Source organism: Anabas testudineus, chromosome 24, assembly GCF_900324465.2.
Source record: "Anabas testudineus chromosome 24, fAnaTes1.2, whole genome shotgun sequence".
NCBI classification, from domain to species: domain Eukaryota; kingdom Metazoa; phylum Chordata; class Actinopteri; order Anabantiformes; family Anabantidae; genus Anabas; species Anabas testudineus.
Window position 1 is genome coordinate 16,131,146 of NC_046632.1, and position 23,903 is coordinate 16,155,048.

Consider the following 23,903-nt stretch of genomic DNA (forward strand, 5'->3'; position numbering starts at 1 on the left):
CAGACTGGAGAAGTTTGACAGCACAGGGTCTGAGGGAATAATTAACAGTTCCACTGGTACTGATGCAACATTACTAATACATTACAGATGTATAACCAAGGGACAATAAAAACACAGCTTACTGTGAATTTCATAAGAAATAAATAAATGAACCAGCTAACAACAAGCCCGAGATTCATTCATGTATTCCTTCAAGTTTTCATCAAGCTACAGCAGATGACTGGAAATCTGTCCTGAAAACAAATAAATACCTGTGAAATTCTGTGAACGCTGACAATAATATGCACAAGTCTCATCAACTTTCATTCCTAAAGCCTGAATCATCATCTTCACGGTGCAGGATCGTGAGAAAATCTTGGATGATTTAGGAGGGAGTCACTAATATTTGAGTCAGGGAGCACGTTGGCAGCTGGGTCGGGGCTTGTTAGGATGCTCAGTTACAGGAGGACAGACTGAAGGAAGGAGAGTTCAGGGGAAATGTAACCCAGTCATTTCCTGTTCCTTTGTTTCAGGAAATACGTCGGACTAGCTGGTGGACTTCTCTGTACAGTGACTGCACTTCTCCTTGTTAAGTGTTTACTGTTTATCCCTCCTCTTCCCTTTTATTTTTTGCCCTTGTTGCCTCTTTTCTTTCGTCGTCTCTTCTCCTTGTTCCTCCCTTCCTTTCCTGTGTTCACTCTTCTGTCCTCTTTGTGTTTCTTCACTTTTTCTTGTTTTAAATATCTTCATCTTGATCATTTTCTCATCGTTACTCATCTTTTTTCCTCTCTTGACCTTGTTTCCTTGCTTCCTGTTGCTCAGTTTCTCTCCTCCTTCCTCTCCTTACTCACTTTCTTCTTCGCTGGATCAACTTGCAAAACAACAACCCTGAAATGAGCTTAAACTCCCAGAGACTAGATGGTGCACTCCCCCACTCACTCAGGATATCGCCTTCAGACACTGACACACTTGTTGCTCTATATTTTCACAGGTCCTAGCACCTGAGGCACTGACAGTGTGTCTTACGTATGTTACCTGCAGTCTCCATCAGGGGTCCTGATCTGAGACAGACTAACAGGCACCACAGGAGTCAACTCCGCTCTGACCTCAGGACCCCTCAGGGTACAACTTCCATCCACAGACGTCTGAACCAGCTTTTTAATCTATCATGTGGACCAGTACATGCCTGTCAGTTAAATTCATAACTCTGGAACAAGTTGCATTTTAAACAATGACGTGTCCTCCTTCAACTGGATACACTGCACTACTGTATGAAGCCAAAAGAGCCTGAGTTAAAGGTAGATTAGTTATGTCTTAAAGGTAGATCTGTCCACCGTCACCAGGTCGTCAAAACACAGCACCCAGAGAAGAGGGAACACTTGCTATCTGTTTTTTACCCTCTCCTTACCCTGTCCTATCTTCATTACATGGCTCTATTCTAAACTGATGCTTAATACACATTAAAATAGAAATATTATAATCCTGGTAGATAAAGAACGAGCCAAACAACCGTAAACTACACACATGCACACACACCATGTATTAAGAGACTAATGAAAAGTCACATGTCACTGTTTACATAGATCATTTACATTGTCCCACACCAAAGCATAGCAGAGCCAGTAACATGCTCGATGACAGGAGAATAAAATGATGGTGAAACTCTTCTAGCAAACCACCGTTTTGTTGCCATTTGTTTGGGAAATAAATCAGCAGATTAATGTTTTAGCAAAGGGATTCATCTAAACATCATGTAAGTAAAGTGATGGTGATTTTATGATTCAGTTTAATGGCAGGTGTTGGTTCTTAAAATAGCCAATTTTTTTAATATTCCCCTTGTGCAAACTATAAATGTCAACGTCAGCTCAGGTGTGCTGCAGAAACACCTTGAACTGGCTCAGGCCTCTCAGCAGTGACCTCACGTCGGCTCCTAGTGGTTGTAAGTGGAACTACAACCGGCGGAGAATAAACCTGACATTCACCAACGTTCAAACCTGATATCACCTCAAATCTGACCTGATAAATATTCAGATTTTTCCAATAAATATCCACACGACTTTGTTTTGCTTTTTTAATCTAGGTTGGTTAGAAATGAACAACCAAAGCCACTCAGACTAACACCCAGACACAGTGTGATGATGGTGGAGTACCAGGGTTGAATCTAGAGCCTCTGTTGGATTATTACAGTGAACTGTAGTGAGTCTCTGCCTCTGAGGGTTGATGGATGGACGCTGCGAGAGGAAATACTGGTCCATTAAAGTCTGAGTGCTGGTCCCTCGTCCCGCTTTGGAAACAACACTTTTTTCTTCTCTCTCTCTCTCTCTCTGAGTTAAGAGGATAAACTCGCCCCTTCTTCTCCTGATTGGACGAGGCCACTTCTTGGGAATGGCATCAAACTGTTTAAATAGCACTTTACCCCCCTCCCCTCCGCTGCAAACAGTTTTTAGCGATGATAGGAACAGGAACACGTTATCAACCAAGAAAGAACCAAACAAGCATTTTTCATGATCACAGTGGGACATTTTCCTTTTAAATAATTCACACCCTGAGGATTATTCCTGGATTTCTATACTAATAATATTTCTCTGGATTTTTTTGTTTGCTCTGCTGTTTTGCTCAGACAGGTGAGTAATAAATATTCTTTATTCCTTAGAATATTTCTGTGTCTACAGTGAAATAAATGAATGACTTGAATCCTTTTGTTGCACAGTTCCTACTGACTTTAACATCATTCATGTGCAGCTCAGCGGGTTTTCTGTCGCAGGCTGCAGGTTGGAGCGTCACAATGAAGGTGACAGGAATATTTCTGCTACTGATGCTTTGGAGCTGCGAGAGTGCGAGAGTCGCAGGTGAGTGTGTGTGAGTCAACTTGAACTTCTCAGAGTGTGGATTTCAGGATGGAGCTGATGGTTATCAGCAGTGCGCTCACACACACACACACACACACACACACACACACACACACACAGGCTGACCGCCTCTTGTTATTCACCCGCAGAGAGCCGGGACGACGACAGCGTCTATGACTTATTTGAACTCGTCCAAGTCCCCAAGAAGAACAGCGGGGTGACCCTGGTGAAGGGAGACGACCCGTACAGTCCCGCCTACAAGATCCTCAACCCGGACCTGATTCCCCCGGTTCCCGAGAGCGCCTTTAGGGACCTGATCGATACCATCCATGCCGAGAGAGGATTCCTCCTGCTGCTCAACTTTAAGCAGTTCAGACGGACCCGGGGGAGTCTGCTGACCGTGGAGAAGCTCGACGGCTCCGGACCCGTGTTTGAAATCGTGTCCAACGGCAAGGCGAACACCTTGGACCTAGTTTTCTCCACCGAGAACAAGCAGCAGGTGGTTTCCTTCGAAGAAGCGAATCTGGCTACAGGCTACTGGAAGAATATCACGCTGTACGTGGAGGAGGACCGGGCGCAGCTGTACACGGGATGCGAGGAGGTCAACAACGCCGAGCTGGATGCGCCCATCCAGAGCATCCTGACGCAGGAGACCCCAGGCAGCGCGCAGCTCAGGATTGGAAAGGGAGCAGTGAAGGACAGGTTCATGGTGAGAGCACGGGTCTTTGTCGGCTTCATTATGCTTTTATCGAAGCATTTCAGTCACATCTATCAATCACATTTTATATTATCAGCGGAGACTGTGTCAAAACGTGCCAGGACTGAATATAATGAGCCAAAGCTTTGTGTGAGGCAGTGACTACAGGTGTTATTTACTGTGTCTCCGGGTTGTAACCTAACCTTGAACATCCACACTTGCAGGGGGTCCTACAAAACGTGCGGTTTGTTTTTGGAACAACACTGGACGCCATCCTCCGCAACAAAGGATGCCAAAGCTGTGAGTAATCACAACCCCGATGCATCACTCGTTCGCTTCATGTACTGCCAAGTTTAAGCAAATCCTTATCAAAGAAATGTATACACTTAATTTTCCTGCCTCTTTCTACATCAAACACTCCCCACTAGGGCTGTTTACGACTTGTCACGGAGGAATGCCACTTTGCAAATATCTCAGGGTGTTGTGGTGTAGAAGTATGTTCTCTCGGGTGTAATAGTATTATCTAATTAGTTTTCACAATAATTTATAGTCATGTGGGGTGTGTGACACAGGGTACAAATACCCTTCCTTATTAATACATCAGCCATAAAGATGAGTGTGCAGATATGGGATTTGATTTATGGTTACTATTTCTCTTCCAGCCACTGACACCATGATTGTGGAGAACCTCAATGGTTCCTCAGCCATCAGAACAGAGTACACCGGCCACAAGACCAAAGGTAAACACTGCTGCATACTACTGTGTCTCTGTATAGACTTCCACTTATACCCTGTTGCACTGGCTGAAATGTTGGAATTAGTCTTTAGTGTAGAGATCGACTAGATCACAAAAGATTGAACAAAATCAATACATAAATACCAGTGCTTACAATTAATGGACTCCCCCCTGTGTTACTGTCCTGGTCAAGACCTGCAGATGGTCTGTGGCTTCTCCTGTGAGGATCTGGTCAGCATGTTTAAGGAGCTGAGGGGCCTTGGTGTTGTGGTAAAGGAGCTATCCAATGAACTCCGGCAGCTGGTAAGTAGGAAACCTGTCAGACTGTCTGGTGACAGAGTGCAAGAGAACGTCTGCCTGTGTGTGTGTGTGTGTGTGTGTGTGTGTGTGTGTGTGTGTGTGTGTGTGTGGTCTGAGTTTGCCATCACCACTTGTGTGTATCCAGGCAAGAAGATGCAGTAACTAACATTGTGCCCTACAGAAACATAATTTAATCAAAAAGGGTTAAGAATACTTTGTAAAACTTTGTAGTGAATAATTCCGACTAATTCCGAACTGTAAAATGAGCTTGTTTCAATTTATTAACTATTACACTTTTCTAAAAACAGCATAAGATTGTAGCCACATATGTTGATTACAATCCATGTTTTAATATTGGTAAAGTGGCATTTGTCTTTGGCATGATCCAAATAATAAAGATCTGTGTTTCTGCTGCACCTCCTACCAGACGGATGAGAACAAGCTGATTAAAACCCACATTGACATTCACAAGGGTGTCTGCATCCACAACGGCATCGTTCACAAGAACAGGGATGAGTGGACCGTCGACGACTGCACCGAGTGCACTTGTCAGGTGAGACCTTCAGTGTGTGCTTCCAGGGGCGTGTGTGTATAGTTTCTGAAGTACTTAAACACACGTCTGGGGGGGAACTCTAATGTTCTAACTTGTCTGTACATGTACACAAAACAATCCACACCGACGCACACACACTTACCACCTCTTAACTGATGAGATCAGTAATTAGTAGTGTGAAGTGTGGGTATTACTGTGGGCCTTTACTGGTATAATGAGAGGTCCGTTGACAGAAGTTCAACTTGAGTGTGATCTAGAGGAACTTGACCAGAGCTTAAGTGATGCACTGCCAATAATTAAGAACATGAGCTTGGCTCTGACAAGTGGAAAGGAGGAATGGGTTCAAGTGCAAAATACTTGGCAGGGAAGATCCCTGCATTTCATCAATGGGTTTTATGTCTTGATTTCCTCTTACGCTGATACACATATTGTTCCCATTGTTCACTTCCCCGTCATTGATCAGATCCAGAATGAATATGAGCATGCATACATAGAGGTAGTTGTTATCCTTAAGTCATTCACAGTGCACCCACACAGGTTGTGCTGGCATGCCGGTTTTACTTGTTTGGGGCTCACTGCTCCACAGTAAATACAACTTCCATTATCGGGATTTTGGCCTCATTCCCACCCTCCACTGTCCCAGTGGGCATGTAGTTGTTTGTAGGGGTGTTTGTTCTCAGCCAGAACTCTGCTTTTTAGTTTTTATGCCATGGCAAAGCTGTGAAAGCTCAGATGTTGAGCAGAGAATTTAATGATTTGGTTGCACGGACATGGACTTACACTGAAACACACTGATTTAAATAGGTTTATGCAACAATTAAGTCCATATTAGTGACACATCTGTAGTGTCTCAGTTCTGTTAGGATCTCTAGCCTAAGAGCAGAAGAACACATTTAGGAAGAAAATTGTACTAACATTTGGGTGATGTCAGTATTTTGGAGCTTATGTTTAACTATGAATTTGATATGTGTGTTTGTGCAGAACTCTGCTACTGTGTGCCGCAAGATTTCTTGCCCCTTAATCCCTTGTGCAAATGCCACAGTTCCCGATGGGGAGTGCTGCCCGCGCTGTGGAACACGTAAGGATTTTTTTCTCTTAACTGTTGGAATATGCATAGCTATAGAAAAGTGCACCGTAATTACAGTTACTAGCATCAGGATTTGTATAACTGGCCCCTGTAAGGTTCAATGTATATTTCAACTAACAGACGTCTCATTCAAATACCATCATATTCAAATAAAGAACCCTTTCTATGTTATGTGCCATATTAAACAAAAAGCCACAATATTTCCCTTGATGTAAAGGTTTTTTATGCAGATGTTAATTTTAGCGATGATTTAACTGCAATAACATCCAAGTAAATGAAAGGGTGCCTACAGTATGTTTGGAACATTGGTGTTTTGTGCTCCAAAACAGCTTTGAATCTTCAAGTTGAAATGGCTGTAATTTGCCAAATTGGTTACAGCGGGATGGAAAACTGGTTGGCTGTTTAGTGAAACCCATTCTTTACATGAAGAGTAGTGACACGATCGTCATACCTATGCAGGCTTGGCTGCAATGCTTACTTAAAACAGGGAGACACACATTCATCCCAACCTCAACCACTTGTTGAAGTCATTACACACCCCTGGCCATGTTTGCAAAATCTGTTTCCTCTTTAGAAAAACATTTGTCAATGGGGCATCCCTGTGTATCCTGAAGACAGCGGCCCTTTCTGTTTCCCCAACTTGTCTCAGTGTGTTAGTCTCTGGCCTTCCACGCAACAGAGGGCCTTCTCTCCATCTGTCCCAGCTAAATCCACACTATTAGTCCTCTGCTTTAAGAGCTTTCCCTCCTCATTTAGGTCTGGGAGCGTTTGTGAGGGGGTGCTGCCTCTCTGGAATAGATCTTTTATTGTCTCCCTCTCCCCCTGTCTAATATTCTCTCCCTCTTGCTCAGCGAGCGACTATGCAGAGGACGGCTGGTCGCCGTGGTCTGAATGGACCCATTGTTCTGTGTCATGTGGGCGGGGCATCCAACAGCGTGGACGCTCTTGCGACCGTATCAATAACAACTGTGAGGGTACCTCTGTGCAGACCCGCGACTGCTACCTCCAGGAGTGTGACAAGCGCTGTGAGTTAACATACTCTCACCCATGAGATAAAACTAAAAAGTAGTAGATATACATGTAATGTAGTAAATCTGATCTAAGTTTAAGTTTTTGTGCCTCTCATCATCTGTGTGATAAAATGTTTGATAAAGTTCCAACAAATTGCTTCCGTCTGACTGACCTCTGACCTTTCTTTGTGGCCTCTAGTCAAGCAGGATGGCAACTGGAGCCACTGGTCACCCTGGTCTTCCTGCTCTGTCACCTGTGGTTCTGGTGTCATCACCCGTATCCGCCTCTGCAACTCCCCCACTCCCCAGTTTGGAGGCAAGGACTGCAAAGGAGAGGGGCGAGAAACAGAGAAGTGTCAAAAGTCTCCATGCCCCAGTAAGATCCACTGTCTAGTATTCACTGCCTGACTGTGTTTGTGTGCTGCAAAGAGCAAGGAGATACATGTTTTCTTCTTGTCTCTCTAGTCAATGGCAACTGGGGACCCTGGTCACCTTGGAATACCTGCACTCTTACTTGTGGAGGTGGTGTCCAGACTCGTACACGACTTTGCAATGACCCCATACCAAAACATGGTGGCAAAGACTGTGTTGGTGATGCCAAAGACACTCAGATCTGCAACAAGAAAGCCTGCCCTATCGGTGAGGCATTTTAACCACTCATTTTGTGCCATTGTTTTTTATCCTGCAGGTTTTACTGTGTTCTCATTTACTACATCTCCTTCACAGTATGATCAAAACCAGAGTATGGTTTATCTGCCTTGCAGATATTAAATGTTGCAGATGATGTCTTGATAATGAGCCAGCATTGTTGTTTTCAGATGGGTGTCTATCCAATCCCTGCTTTGCTGGAGCCAAGTGCACCAGTTTCCCCGATGGTTCCTGGAAGTGTGGAAAGTGCCCAGCTGGCTACACTGGCAACGGTATTAAGTGTAAAGACATTGACGAGGTAAAACCTTTCTAGCCCTTGCTAGACTCTAGCCTAGTCATGGCTTGATGAGTGTTGTGACAACTACCACGTCTCCAGCTTAATGACCACAACAACTGCTATTTTTATCTGCAAAACAGTGCAAGGAGGTGCCAGACGCTTGTTTTGAGTTTAATGGTGTGCACCGCTGTGAGAATACAGTTCCTGGCTACAACTGTCTGCCCTGCCCTCCTCGCTTCTCAGGACCCCAGCCATTTGGCAAAGGTGTGGAGCAGGCTGCTGCTAATAAACAGGCAAGTATAGTCTTGACTTATGTCAGGCTGCCAATCAAAAAGCAGCAAAATGCAGATGCTCATTTCAGTACTAATAATAGAAATGAGGTACGATCAGTTTTTGTCTTGAGGAAAGGATCATACCCATTTGCTCAATCGCTGCCTCACTCTCCAGGTTTGCACACCCCGCAATCCCTGCCTTGATGGAAGCCACGACTGCAACAAAAATGCCCGTTGCAATTACCTTGGGCACTTTGCAGATCCTATGTACCGCTGTGAGTGCAGACCCGGTTATGCTGGAAACGGCCATATCTGTGGAGAGGACACAGACCTGGATGGGTGGCCCAATGCTGAATTGGTCTGTGTGGAGAATGCTACTTACCACTGCAAAAAGGTAGGTGGTCACAAAAGAAATGACTGTTTTTGCAAAATAAAGTTAAATTATGTGTTTTCATTTTATTATAATGTCTTGGCATCTGAACATATTATCTGTTTTTCAGGACAATTGCCCCAACCTTCCTAACTCTGGCCAGGAAGATTACGATAAGGATGGCATTGGAGATGCTTGTGACAATGATGATGACAACGACGGCATTCCTGATGATAGAGTAAGTGAAACTCTCCAGATGTGGGCATAGCCATACACATGGGAGTGTGTGTGTTCTGCAACAGCAGATGGAGTAGGGCGAGAGGAGGCTCAGCAGAAAAGTAAATGTTTCTCTTCAGCCAGAGCCAAAACCACAAATGCCAGCACTGAGGTACACCTCTGAAGACATTACACAGTGTGTTTGCTAATCCCAACATTAGAACTGGGACAGGGCCTAAAAATAAAGCACCTTTTCATTCTGCATTACTGCCTCTCTATAAAGAGATCATCTCACACTATGATGGCAAATGACAAGTCAAACTTATCTCTATTTATTTCTCCCTTTTTTTTAAAAAATAGGACAACTGTCCATTCATCTACAACCCTAGGCAGTATGATTATGACCGCGATGATGTGGGTGACCGCTGTGACAACTGCCCCTATAACAGTAATCCAGACCAGACGGACACAGACAACAATGGAGAGGGAGATGCCTGTGCGGTGGACATTGATGGAGATGGTGAGAAACTTTAATATAAGTATTTCTTGGGATATCAACATCATTATCTATAAATAATTTTTATTAAATCAAATTATGCCTTTCATTCCCAGGCATACTGAATGAGAAGGACAACTGTCCCTATGTGTACAATGTTGACCAGAGAGACACGGACATGGACGGAGTGGGAGACATGTGCGATAACTGTCCTCTGGAGCATAATCCTGATCAGGTGTGTGGACACACATACACACCGCCCATCCCCATTTCCTTCCACCTCACCCACCAAGAATAATCCACATTCATCTCAGTGCCTTTCTCAATAGCTCAGCATATATCGCTCTTTCAATTGAGAGAAAGCCAACAGTGATTAGCCCTGTGTAGCTGTCTAAGCTTTAACACACCATGTAAAAGTAGAGTAAATCCTGTCTGCAGCTCAAGGGCACATCAGTTTAATAAGGCGTGCTTGGGGGGCTAGGAGTCTTTTTAATGACCCATTGACGTTAGCTGGCTCAAGAGAGGCCCTAGGCTACATATTACTGAGGAATGGGCTGGCCCTGGGCTATGGGCATGCCCTGTTGGCGCACTACAGGCCTTCTCAGTCCACCTGTGCCATGCTACATTGAGAAATAGGAATGTGTTGAACAATGGAACTGAGGAGAAGTGTGGGGGAAGGAGGGGGCGTCTAAATCTGCACCGATGTGGTTTTTAAACAGCGAATTGCACACTGCAATTAAATACCAAAAGGACAAGTCCAGACGAGAACATAGCAATGTTTTTTGCTGTTCAAAAGAGCACAGCTACTGTGCAAAATTGCTCTCTTCTAAAGTTGTTATCAGAAAAACAGAAAAAAATATTTTATGCAGCTATCATGTCACCGCCCAGCTTCCTACCCTAACTCCATCCATTTATCCCCCACACCCTGTTGTTGTAAGAAAGGTGTGTCTCCTGTCAAGCAGGATTGGCACAACTTTGCCTTTCACTGCACTGGTGGTGCTTAACAAGCAACCTGTAGTGGGAGGAGCAATAGGGTCTTTTTAAGAACTGTCTCACTGTCAGATGACATTGAAAACTGCAAACAGTTTACAGTTACCAAGCTCACTTTGTCCAAAGGTAGCCTTAAAGACACAAAGAGTGATTTCAGCATGTGGAAAATCCTTAATTGAAAACAGGGGAAAAGACATGAACAAGGGAGTGAGGAAACAGGAAACCACTGTTCATCCATCAGCGTTAGTGTAAATACTTCACTGTATCCTTAAACCTTGAGCCATATATTATTTCAAAACTCTGATATCAAAATAATGTACTGTTGTAGTTGGACTCAGATGATGACCGTGTAGGAGACAAGTGTGACAGCAACCAGGACATTGATGAGGACGGACACCAGAACAACCTGGACAATTGTCCGTACATTCCCAACGCCAACCAGGCAGACCATGACAAGGATGGCAAGGGAGATGCATGTGACCATGATGATGACAATGATGGCATTCCTGATGAAAAGGACAACTGCAGACTTGCCTTCAACCCTGACCAGCTGGACTCCGATGGTAAGCAAAAGGGCCATGTTTCAGTTCTAATGGAGATGGGGTGCAGGTATCAAAACATCTTGGTTATTAATTTTATTGAATGTAACATGTTTTTCAGGTGATGGCCGTGGAGATGCTTGCAAAGATGACTTTGACCAAGACAATGTGCCTGACATATATGACGTGTGTCCTGAGAACTTTGACATCAGTGAAACAGACTTCCGCAAGTTCCAGATGGTTCCTTTGGACCCTAAAGGCACCTCTCAGATTGATCCTAACTGGGTTGTCCGCCATCAAGGCAAAGAGCTGGTTCAGACTGTTAATTGCGATCCTGGCATTGCTGTTGGTATGTATTTGATTTTCTGTGATTGTCAACATAATGAACGTTGTGGTTTATTTACATACTGTAATTATGAATACAGACTTTTGAGTACAATCCTTTTTGTTTGTTTCTTCATCAGGGTACCACGAGTTCAATGCAGTGGACTTCAGTGGGACTTTCTTCATCAACACAGAGAGGGATGATGATTACGCTGGTTTTGTGTTTGGCTACCAGTCCAGCTCCAGGTTCTATGTTGTGATGTGGAAGCAGATTACACAAACATACTGGTCAAATAAACCCACCAAGGCTCAGGGATACTCTGGCCTGTCCATTAAGGTAGTTAATTCCACCACTGGCCCAGGAGAGCACCTCAGAAATGCCCTCTGGCACACTGGGAATACCCCAGGACAGGTAAGACATTTTGTGGACTTTCTGTCTCTAATATGCAATTAGAGGCATATAAAAACATAAGTCAATGGCTTCTTATTTCCCGATGCTTTAGGTCCGCACTCTCTGGCATGACCCTAAGAATATTGGATGGAAAGACTTCACTGCCTACAGATGGCATCTGATCCACAGACCAAGAACAGGCCATATCAGGTGGGCACATTGAACCAAATAGTCCTTATAGAAGTTCATACGTCATAGGAACTTGAGTTTGAAAATCCAACTTTCATTTTCTTTTATTCCCACAGAGTTGTAATGTACGAGGGCAAGAAGATCATGGCAGACTCTGGTAGTATCTATGACAAGACATATGCGGGCGGCAGGCTAGGACTTTTTGTCTTCTCACAAGAGATGGTATACTTCTCAGACCTCAAGTATGAATGCAGAGGTAAGGATCTAAGGAAATGGGACTGTAAAACAGCTTTCCAGCATTTATTTGTATCTCTGCTCTTAAAATACAATATCTAGTAATATGATTTAACAGTAACATACATTTTCTGTCTTTCAACAGATGCATAAATGCACGGCACAAGAAGCTCTGGGGAATGCACCTTTTTTGTATAAAGTATGAACCTATATATTCTGATGCAAAGTCCAGGGACCGATTTATCTCCGCGACTCCTTCTGCGGCATGTACACTCGGACAGAGTGAAGGGCATGTGGTCAGCCTCAGGGTAACTTGAAGCTGGTTCGGGCAGAGCACCAATCAGCTGACTGCCAGTTTAGGATCAGAGAGCCCCTTCTCCTCCCTTAGCATTTACAAGAGCAAGGAGAGCTAGAGCCCTCTAGCTTTGCCAGTAGGGCCCCAACACCTTCCTACCTTGCTCACTTGCTCTCTGAAAGACCTCATTTATCTCTATGTGGGAACGGCTCCCCATAGACAACTATGCACTTCCAAGCTTTCATATCTCTTCGTTCTATGTCGCCTCTCCAGCCAGTGTGCCTTTCTTTGTGCCTTTCTTCCTTATCTTCTGGATGGACATCCCAAAGAAAAAAAAAACTGACTCCCTTTGCTTTACCAGGTCTGGCATGATGTAGATTTTGAATTATATTACTTTTGGGGACTCAAAGGATGAAGACAGCAATAACATTTTTAAGAATCATTGTTGTTGAGGATTTGCAGTTTAAGAAATGTGTTGGGAGTGCAGTGAGTTAGAAATAAGAGGGACCATGTTCGTTTTCATACATGTACTGTATGTGGAGAATGTTTATGAAAGGAAAACAAATTACTTTTATCCATATACCCAAGCACCTGTGCAGACAAGGACTGTAGAGAAGATAAATATAAGATTCCATTTAGGTTAGCTGTATTTTTAATCTGCAAATGTCATTGTTGAATTTGTCTGGTTAACTAAAAAATCTCAGGGTGAGATGGAAGTGACAGTTTACCCCTTTCAAACCAGAAACAAAAAGAAATACTTGCATAAATTTTTCATTAGCATTAAACTCTAAGTCGGTATTCTCTCCTAAATACTCTCCATCTCACATCAGACCCTTGGGCATTGATCAGAAACATATCCCTCTGTGTTTGAGGATTTCAATTTGAAATGATGTAAATACATGTAATTTATTGACTCTTGTCTACAATGTAGGCAACAAAAAAATGTTCAGTGCTTAAAAAAAAGTATGTTTTCCACATCTCAATGAAAACTGAACAAAAATCAGGTACACTCCGATGTGAGAAGCAGATGCCTTTTTCAGTGTCTATCATCTCCCACTGTACAAACTCAATTAAGTATTCTTCAGATCTGGGTATTTAGCATCAAACACGTGTGTGTGCCTTTTCTACAGAGAGAGATGAAAAACAAAGAACATCTTTGATGTACAAATATTACCTCATTGCTGTTTTCTAATTTGATCAAGACAAAAACACAACCTAAGTATTTTTTCATATTCCTTTGAAATCTTAGTGCTACTGTAGCATGAGCTGTAAATAGTATATTTCATATCCATAAACACAAACTCACAACATGTCCCAATGAAAATGAGAGTAAAATGGGAGGTTGCTTTTTTCTAAATAATTTAGCTTCATGGTGTATGTCCAATGCTGTTCTTGGCAGATAAATTATTGTTCTGTTTTCATTTAGCTGTTTGTGAGAGGTTAATTTGTATGTGTGCTTGTATGTGTGTGTAGGTAAATGCTATTTAAATAATTTATCAGGATTTGTTGCCTTACAAAAGGCCACGTCCATCTGTATAAACAGTTTGCACACTGACGTGAGGATGTTCTGTTCTTTGTCGTTTTTACCTTTTTTGTTATTGTGTATCATTGTTACCATTATTTTTGTACAATAAGTTTTGCTTGTGTGTAAACATTTTCTTAGTTGTACAAAGCAAAAATGCTGTTTTAATTCATAGCAAATATTTTGTTACATACTTCAAGACAATAAATAGTTGTTAAATTCTCAAACTGTGTTTTTGTTTTCCACATTGGAGCCATTTTCATCTAAGATCATTACTGATCAAGTCTATAACTTGTTAAATGGACCTGGAATTACCAACATGTTGTAGTTCTGCTGTAGCCCCAATGCTAAACACGTGAATATACTCAAAGTCTAAATGAATGACAAGTTCCCCCAAGGCACAAACAGAGTTGTACTTTGAGGCCCTGTGCAGACGGGCATATATCGCCTCTGTGAAGGCCACATGAGGAATGTGACACTACAGTCTGCTCTTCAGCTTGATCCGCCTGACCTCTCTGATCTGCACTGACCTGTGAGAAAGGTTAAACAACGCAGAGAGCAAATATTAGGACACAAAACTTGACATTGGCAGGACTCTGAGACGAAAATAATTCACTGGTGGACAAAATAACAGGAGCACAGCATAATCAAAGCTAATTGATTGTACGATCCTTCCGACACAGCTCAAACAAACTGAAAATGCTGTGCTGAAGTCATGGGATGACTTCAGTGTTGACATGTTGTTGCCTTTCTCTGTGTACAGGAGAATTCAAGGACAGATGATGCATATTTAGCAAACACATTTTCCAATCTGAAAAAGGATCCAAGGACAGTTAGATGTGATCCAAACAAAGAACTAAATTAAAAAAGATCAAACCTAAAACTGACAACCTGACGTGCCACTAACAAGCAAGTTTGAGTTTAAAAGGTATTTATCACTGTACTTCACAGTTCACACCTGTTGCCTTAGGTCGTCTTAGGTCACCAAGCTGTAAGTAATCTGTCTGTAAGTAGACCCCCTGCGACCCCACCCTCATCTAGAGCTTTTTATGAAATGAGTATAGAATGACTCATTGTTATTTTGCAGCAATCTAATGGAGAGGAACAAAAAGATATTTATGAGCTACACCATGAAATCCTATCCTTTTTTAATCCAGGAAGTCAATTATAAACTCTCTTATTAGCAATGACAGCCCAGCTATTATGGATTATTACAATGTGGCAACACTGAGGAGCAGACATCTTAATACCAGGAGCAGTTCTCACACATCTCTTCCAGCTGTCTCCAAACACCCACGTTTACGCTCACACCCATTTGAGTCTGCGTGTCAGGATGTCAGGCTTGCAACACTCATAATCCCCATCAATTACATCTTTCTTACATGAGTTTTGTGTCCTGAAATGTCAGATAGATGATCTTATGTCTTCATCATTTAGGAAAATAATAAATATAATCAAAAACAGTAAAATAAATTCCTTTCAAGAACAATATTCACAACATATAGATTAACCTTAATTAGGTAAGTTCATTGAGATATTGTTGGGCTACAATCAATCACAAGCTGATTGGTTCTTAGTTATTCAAAGCAGCAAACATTTGAGTTGTTGAAATCAGTAAATGCTGGCTATTTCTGACACATACTTCACTTATCAATAAGGGGGAAACATTAATTAGTTGATGAGAATTTATGGAAACCAGTGCATCTTGGCGCCCAGCCTTAAATTTTCCCACAAAAACTAGGACCTAAAATGGGAAAGCTTCCGGTCACAACTCACTACCATAATTACCTGTCACACACACTTCTCAAATAATGACAGGCCAAAACTGAAAAACACCCAAGCAATTATCTCCATCACCTTTAATGGGTCTGCAAAAAGCACCTTTTACAGTAAAAAGGATATACACATCAGCCTTGAAGTTTTGCGCACAGAACAAAGACCATTCACCCGGGAGTCACAACGGCTTTATTTAGCTCTTGTAATCCACCCAGGGAAGTGGCGAGACTGTGCTCCGTTTATAGAACCCGCTGCTTTAATTTGTCTCAAACCACCAAACTTCAAACTTGAAATACTACATTTGATCTGGCTTCCCTCCTCCTGTAGTCTGCCATTCGACACCTTTGGGCGTCGTGTTGCTAAGTTTTGAGGTTATGACAGGATGGAGGACCCCCCTCTACTGAATACCGCAGCAAGTACCCACCATCTACCAGAGTAAGCACAGGAGCTGTAGGACACCACCTGTATATATATTTATTGGAATTGGATAAAATTCAAAGAACAAAGACTCTGGGATGTTGTTCAGTTAAGATGTTTAGTTCTTTATATTATTAGTTGGGTGTGTAGGATGGAATCAAAATAAAATGTCAGTCTAAAAACAGCACTAGAACTGTAAGAATCATCACATTTGATGATTTTAAAAAGATTCTTTTTTACGTCGACTTGCAAAATAAATTGAATATTTTTGGATTACTCTTAAGACACATTCAAAAGGCTTCCCAATGCTGATGTCCCAATGAACCAGAACCGTCTAGTTATTAGTAGACAGTGCTTCATAAAACACCTTTTTGCTGATTAATTACTGATCTGTAATAATATTATTATAATATAATAATGAGACACTTTGAGACACCTTCTTTAACTAGGACTGTCTAAACACTTTGTTTTTTTAAACTAGACGCCCCACAGCAGCTCCTAGGACGATTTTACTTTCACTGTTTTAGGGCAACTGTGAAACAAAGAAATAAGCTCTTTCGATTATGTCACACTTAATAACATAATTACCACATAGTCACATACACAATCTGTAATTCCCCTCTGTAAGCCTTAATGATAATAAAATAATGGCCGATAGGGAACAATATGGTTCTTGTGATTTTTGGCAGTTGCGATGGGATTCCTGACTAGGACGTGTTATGACCTCTGAGCTTCGAGCTGGCTTCACCTAGCAAACTCAAACAGGACGTGAATATTTTGATGGAAAAAGGTGACATATAGCAACAGGTAAATCATCCATCTCCAAACATTATAAGGATGTCAGACAGGATGTCTCTTCGGCAATGGAAAGTTAAAAAGTCGTTTAAAAACAAGGTGAAAATTAGTTTAATGTTTTTTAAGTAGCTGGTATGAAAACCGAAGAATTCATATTTTGACGACGTCCAAACATGTGGTAAATGAGTTTGACTGTTGAAGCCTGTCACATTTAGTATTTTGTGCATTACTCATGTTTGTCTTCGTCCTCCTATGGGCACGACTGAGGCATAGAAACAGTCCGAATAGTCAAAAGATGAATGTTCCAAAACAACCCAAAGAGAACGACATTGGCAACGCATGAACAGAATTCCAATATGGATGAAAACTGTTCTTGTTCTGTATTTTATTGCTATTGCTATTAAATACCTGCTTTTTCTCCGCGCTGTGGAAACACCAAGCACATGTTCTCATTGACTTCCATATACAAGTCCTCCACTATCCAGGTTAACCACAATGAGAGACAATGTCTTTTTCATGTGTGGCTTATTAAAAACGTTAAATCCAGAGGAGAAGTTATGTTTCAATGTAGAACATTCTGCACTAAATTACGCTTCAGAATCAGAACAACTTGCCTTCTCTGTGCTTTGCATTTTCCTTTCTTAACTTATCTGAAATAAGTGAAATTCTTTTACAATTTTCCATTCATCCAATTTTCCAATTATCAGATACAGACAGGCATTATCTTAAGTTAAGTTACTTATCTCGGGGCACAGTCCATGGGTGCAGTGTACAAATTGTTTGTGAAAAGATCATAATCATGCAATCAAGAGTTTAGCAGAAAAAAAACTTAAGGTCGGAGATGGAGATGTTATAGATTCATTTCATACTCAATCAATTGTGCAGCAGGACCAACAGCAGTTACTGGGAGGAGATGTCGGCAGTTCTGTAGTGTGCTCAGGATGCAGAGATGTGCTATTACATCTTTAGGAACCAAAGTGAAGCAGTTGAGGGCCCAACAAGATCCTCAAAGATATGAATACCAAGGAATTTAAAGCTGAACATTAACGGCACCTATCTTGCCAGTTTTCTACACCAACGTTTTTTGGTTTCTTAGTTGAATAAAAGTTTGGTTCACCATGTCAGGAGTGCAACCTTGTCTCAGTAGACCTACTCATTGTAGCCGAGGGAAGAGTTTGACGATTAACTTGGATAGGAAAACGGCATTGAATGCTGAAGTGATGTTGATGTGGATATGGAACTGTCCTGTGCAGTAAAGGATGGATCTAAAGTGATGGAGATCCAGTGTAGGTAAAGGAAACGTCTGCCAAAGCACTTGCAGTGTCACTGCAACATCAGTTAGTGCCAGCTACCATTGTGTTTGTGCTTCAACAAAGTGGAATCTCTCCAGAAGTAAGTGAGGAAATAAATGTCCACGCGGACCATGGATAGCTACCCTGAGAGGGCTTTGAGCACACAGTCTGGGATTCCATCAGATCCAACAGCTTTCTGTGCATTTACCCTGTTGAAGATGGAGCTCACATCTCAGGGCGGAGAGTGTTAGTAAGTGGTCTAAGCTGGTCATTGGGTACGAGATGGCCTTTAGCTGTGGGTTCTATCACATTCAAAATATGCATAGAAGTTGTTGAGCTCCTCAGGAGGAGGAAAGCACCACTCATTGGGGGTGTAGTATTCAGTGGCTTAGTTCCCTTACAATATGATCAGAGGTGTTAAAGTGATGGCATTTAGCCTGGGTGATTCCTCTCCTCAGGTTTCATTTCCCAGAACTATAGACAGTTTGACTTTAACAATACACTCAGTAGCCACATCAACCTACCACTAAATTACAGTAAAAAATATGTTTAATATTGCCAACCAATTCTGATTTAGTTCACAGCACTGAGTACTAATATCATAATAATATATTTGTTTGTGTTCACATACTACTGTAAGTATGAGGGTGAACGTCCTCTACAGACAACAACAGAAAAGAAAGACCCCAGACACTATTAGCGTGCTATTCATTAAATGAACTGGCAAAAGATGAGAGGAAAGGAAGACTGAAGGAAGAGCTGATGGCTTTTAATTTCCTGAAGGGAGCACGCCCTGCTACTGCTCTAGAGCTCCTGTTTATCCGATGGCCTGTAATTCCTCTTGGTCAGGGCTTTGTGTCGAGTTACAGACTGAGCTTCAAACACACAGAATACAGAGTACAGACGTGTGCCCATACAGTGTACCTCCACCTCTAGTGCCACTGTGCACATTAACATCACTGCAGAAATACAGGCTGTAGTAATGATAATAAAAGGTTAAAGCAGTATCACACAGTCCAGGGTCATGTTTCTGTTTCCCAATGGCTGGGAAATGAGTACTGTGCAACCTATGGCTACAACTAACCACAAACACCACATCTAAGCTGGATAATATGGAACAGGCTCTAAATATGGACATGAAGTTGTCTGAACACTCACAGCACTGGATGACTATTTAGAGGAAGTCAAGTACTTTACTGTGTGTTGCTGACCACCAGAAACCCCCACTCTCCACACAGGGGTGTGAAATATTAGAGATAACTGTGGCAGACAGATTTCCACACACTACTTCCCTACAGTCCAGCATTGCGTGAGAAAGGGATGTAAACAGTTCAGATGGAGACACAGTTGGTGTAAGGATCAGGTCTGATAGTACTTGACATTTGTTTTCCAGCAGACTTACGGTGTGATTTAGCTAATGGAAAGCTCACTGGCTTACATATGAGACTTCTTGATTGTTTTTATCATATGGTACTTCCGAAAACAGGAACAAACACTCATCTTTAATTATTTTATTCTCTCTTTGTATCTTGAGGTTAAATTTGAATCAAGTTTCTGTTAAGTAGATACCTTACATTTAGTAATTTGGCAGATGCTTTTATCCAATGTGCCTTATATGTGGACAGCTGCCAGTACATATCAGTGTCTTATCCAAGGATACCTAGATAGCTTGGAAAAACTGGGAATCAAACCACTAACCTTGTGGTTTGTACACTACCAACTGAGCTACTACCACTTTGGACACAAGTTTAGCTTGAATTTGTTTTGTGCAGATGATCCTGCAGTGAAGCTGAGCCAGGAAAGAACATTAATAGGAAACGGAGAGACGGGCAAACCTCCAGTTTCGACATCCTGCTGATGCTATGACAAGGTTTATAGAGGTGACTAATGTGGGCTACAGGGCCAGGATAGACCCAAAGTAGGTGCAAGCCTCACATGGGAATGTATCAGGCTGTGTGACAGCTGAAAATGGGAAAAGTTGATGAGGAAAAGTCTCCCTGTAAACGAGGCTGACTGACAAGTGAGTGTCAGATTATCAGTAGCTATAACAGGGAAAACAGAGACCTGCAAGATGTTTTTAGTGTATGTAGCCTCATCCAGGGACAGATACAGTACTAATCAGGTGAGTTAATTTACTCACACATCACACCCAATGTAGAGTAGGGAACTGAAATTAAAATGCAAGATACAGCATTTTACTGTACATTAGTTTATTTCTCCAAGCACCCGCTGTCTAGAACAACCACAGGGTTCTCTTCCTGCTTAATTTTTATACATTCAGTTTTTACACTTGCTAAAAACATGTCACTACACATGCATGCAATCTTGTACTGGGACTGTGTCCCTTTGATAGCGAAGGTCGGATTTGGTACCGCACATATCTGATGGCAAATGTGTTTACCGGCAACATTCCTTCACCAAAAAGCTCCAGTTACGAGCCTCCACTGTGACTGGCCTCTGTAATATTCTGCTCCAGAGGCTGCAGAGCAGAGTAGCTCAGAGGAAATTATTCGCCTCACATTACTGGGTCAGTGGCAGTGCTTTACTGGGCAGCCCACCTGGGATAGTTTCAAGTGTGAGCGGGAAATACCTTCTTAAAGGTTACCGGGAGATGGTACTACATCTACAATTACACCAGTTTAATTCTATGTATTGTAGTGTCTATAAGAAGATTATAATTGCCTTTTATCGTTTGAGTTTGCTTTATAAAAAATCTGGTAATATATCATATTTTTGTGTTTTGCTATTGTTCTCTTTACAAACTGCTTGCCTTTTTTCATTCCTGTGCCTGAAGCTTTGACAGGGGCACGGTGTTGGGTTCCCTCCAGACCCATTTTGTGTCCTCGATCGATGGCGAGAGACAAAAGGACCACAGAAACCAGAGCCAGAGGTAGTGCTGCACTTTTGCTGTGAGTCAGGAGGGTTAGAAGAAAGGAATCCTTTCTCTGTCCATCCTGGCGAGCTGTACTGTACACCTTGGAGAAGCACTCAGCACAGAAAGGAGATGGGTTGACTTGATAATGGACACACACAAACACACACACACCCTCTTCAGGATCTCCTTTGCTGGCCAGAGCCTGAGACAGAAAGGCAAGGGAGGGTTTGAGGCATTTAGAGCTGGTGTGAACTCACCCGGTCGCTGAGTCACTACAATCACATTTGTGTGGTGGAAACACACACTGTTCAAGTGAGAAAAGTACCGTCCTCGTCTCATCTGACAAAGCAGCCTTTTGTGGAAAAAAACAGACCGTTCATCACCCCTTCTTGTGGCTTATTTAGTGTGAATGGGAGTCCTGACACAAATACAGCAGTCTGACTTAATGTAGCTGTTAAGAGCCACCTCATTTCTGTCCCCCACACACACAAACAAAGCACGGTGATGTTTGAGAGAAACTGGCACATGTGTTGTACTCAAAACCCAGACAAAAAGGTTCTACAGAACAGTGAGTCTCCCGGTAGAACGTGAGCTCTAAACAACGGCCCTTGCATCAAAGAAACTCGTACTACAAATCAGTCAAAACAAAATTGAGAAATTGCATCTAGAGGGCTCAGCCAGGTGGGCAAAAGCCAAGTGCTCAGCCAAAAAGAGAAACAGAGAATTCCCTTGAGGAGCTGCCTTGGAGGACTATAACTCAGGACTGTAGGAGACACCCAAAGGCAGCTGACAGACATCTCCCAGTGCAGTTTGTAGGATTTTATATGTCTATTGTTAGTTGCAGCCTTACATTTCGTCAGTTCGTCTATTAAACTTACTCTGGACCAGGCTCTACCAGTCCCACAGACTGTAACCTGTTGATATGTTGCTTGTTTTAACATCATGACAAAAGCAGCCTTTGAGAAAAGCCAAAGTAGTGCAGACAGAAGACTTTCACACAGCGATAAAGTCTGTTTCCTGTAGATTTCCTAAAGCTTGTGTTTACTGAGCTAATTACTAACATTCCTTGGAGAACTTACAGGCTGCTGCTCAGAACGCAGAGCTTATGGGAACAGTGGGTTCTTTATACAATATTGTTGCCAGAAGACAGTATGTACACAGATTACACCCTGTTCTTGCTTATAAGACGTCCCTTAAATAACTTATGTACATCTATAAAAGACAGAGGATTTATAGACACATGCCATTTCAGACCCACTTCATTTAATTTTTACATAAAATACACCTGTCTTAACCTTGATCACAGGCTGAGGTTGCATTGGATAGAGCTGGAAATATTGATGGATATGCATACCAAGTCTCACAGTCCCTCCCTACGGTGTACATAGGGATGCAAGGAAAAGATGTGAGGAGAGAGAAATCAATTAATTTTATTCACAGAGATACAAGACATCCTTTTCTCTTCAGTGACGTGTGTTTCTAAAGACAATGGCTTATTAGAAGAGTTATCAGGTGAAGTTTTGAGTTTGTATTTGCCCATATATTCACTTTACAAGTAATCATTAGGGTGCAGTTTATTTTCAGTATTTTCTGTACATTTTAATAATAATGTTTCAACAAACATCTGCACATTTATTGAAAACATTCTGTATTTTTATTGTGCTCACGTCAGTCAGATCTCTTGCATCGTCACTTTTATTGCAATAGAAACCAAAAAACCAAAGCCAGATTCATGTCTCCAGTTTGCAACAAGTTGACACTCATCTCAGTAAAACTACACTGCTCTTGATAAGATGTTCCAAAGGTTCACAGAAATGTCACCGTGTCCAATAAACTTGTGGGCTCTTTGTCCTTCAGCTGACTTCAACCACCACAGTTTTCTACACGTCACTGATGACGATGCAAAATGAAACCATTCAGCTAACAGGTTGGGAAATATGAATTATTATGACAGAAAAATGCAACCACTGTAAAAACATCATCTCCTTCAATGGGACCAGTAGATTTCCCATTTGGGGGCTTTAGTTTAGGTTTATGATCCAAGTTGTTGGTGAAAACATTTGCCACATTCTTCCAACACAGCACAGTTCAAAACACTGCCCATTCATAGGCAACAGACATTCTGACCTAATTCACTAGCATCAGCTTGGTAGACTGAATATGACAGGGTAACAGCAACACAAACCTAAGAGGATTCTGGTTGACGTCTTTCACCCACTGTACACTTTGGTCCTTGTCAAGCAGTCTGTACTACAAGACAATATTACTAATACTTCATTTCCAAAAGACACTAAACTATTTCAGCTGTCATCTACTGGAAAAGGGAAACACTCAGAGTCTATGGGTAAATGAGGGAGTGGAGGTGAGTGTGCTGTAGTGTGTGAAGTTTACACTAAGAGGTTCTCTAGCAGCAAGGACATCTGTCATCTGTCATTATGCACAGTTATGGCTTTTAACAGCACCCATGCTAATATTCTTTTGCATATGCATTGTTCACATTGCATATGCGCTGCAATGCTAAGTTTGTCTTTATCTTTTCTTTCTAAACAGAGATTGTGGCTTTTTATCATTAAGTTGACCCATCTTAAGGTATGCCTTAAGGAGCCTTAAAAATGGCAAAATGCACACACTGGCCACTGTGTCACATTGACAGAGCACTTTCAAAAGAATAAAGTCAATGGGAACCAAATACTAATGTGCTTTCTCTTATTGTTTCATCCTACACATTCCTCAGTATATCTGGTCTTCAATGCAGCATGAAACTACCATTAACT

General features: G+C 42.0%; 1 protein-coding gene across 3 annotated transcripts; it reads left to right on the top strand.

The window, feature by feature from the left end:
• The first annotated feature begins 2,404 nt into the window (after positions 1-2,404).
• On the top strand, positions 2,405-13,395 carry thbs1b (thrombospondin 1b). 3 transcript variants are annotated; one of them, XM_026341099.1, is made up of 23 exons: positions 2,405-2,603; positions 2,690-2,828; positions 2,978-3,537; positions 3,750-3,825; positions 4,188-4,265; positions 4,455-4,564; positions 4,989-5,114; positions 6,096-6,192; positions 7,053-7,226; positions 7,411-7,587; positions 7,677-7,850; positions 8,030-8,157; positions 8,277-8,429; positions 8,584-8,802; positions 8,909-9,016; positions 9,355-9,514; positions 9,607-9,725; positions 10,809-11,043; positions 11,141-11,368; positions 11,484-11,755; positions 11,847-11,944; positions 12,040-12,179; positions 12,303-13,395. In XM_026341099.1, exons 2-23 carry the CDS (start codon positions 2,714-2,716, stop codon positions 12,308-12,310), a joined length of 3,555 nt encoding a protein of 1,184 aa, XP_026196884.1. In that variant the 5' UTR covers positions 2,405-2,603; positions 2,690-2,713; the 3' UTR covers positions 12,311-13,395. The 3 variants fall into 3 exon arrangements, with proteins under 3 accessions (XP_026196884.1, XP_026196885.1, XP_026196886.1); XM_026341100.1 differs by having other exon boundaries at positions 2,722-2,828; XM_026341101.1 differs by having other exon boundaries at positions 2,744-2,828.
• Positions 13,396-23,903: the final 10,508 nt, after the last annotated feature.

What these genes read in the sequence shown, in the direction of transcription:
- thbs1b (XM_026341099.1), top strand. Translation starts at nt 2,714, where the DNA reads ATGTGCAGCTCAGCGGGTTTTCTGTCGCAGGCTGCAGGTTGGAGCGTC. An exon ending in CTACTTACCACTGCAAAAAG is followed by an intron (nt 8,803 to 8,908) that starts GTAGGTGGTCAC and finishes TCTGTTTTTCAG; the next exon opens with GACAATTGCCCCAACCTTCC. An exon ending in CTGGGAATACCCCAGGACAG is followed by an intron (nt 11,756 to 11,846) that starts GTAAGACATTTT and finishes CCGATGCTTTAG; the next exon opens with GTCCGCACTCTCTGGCATGA.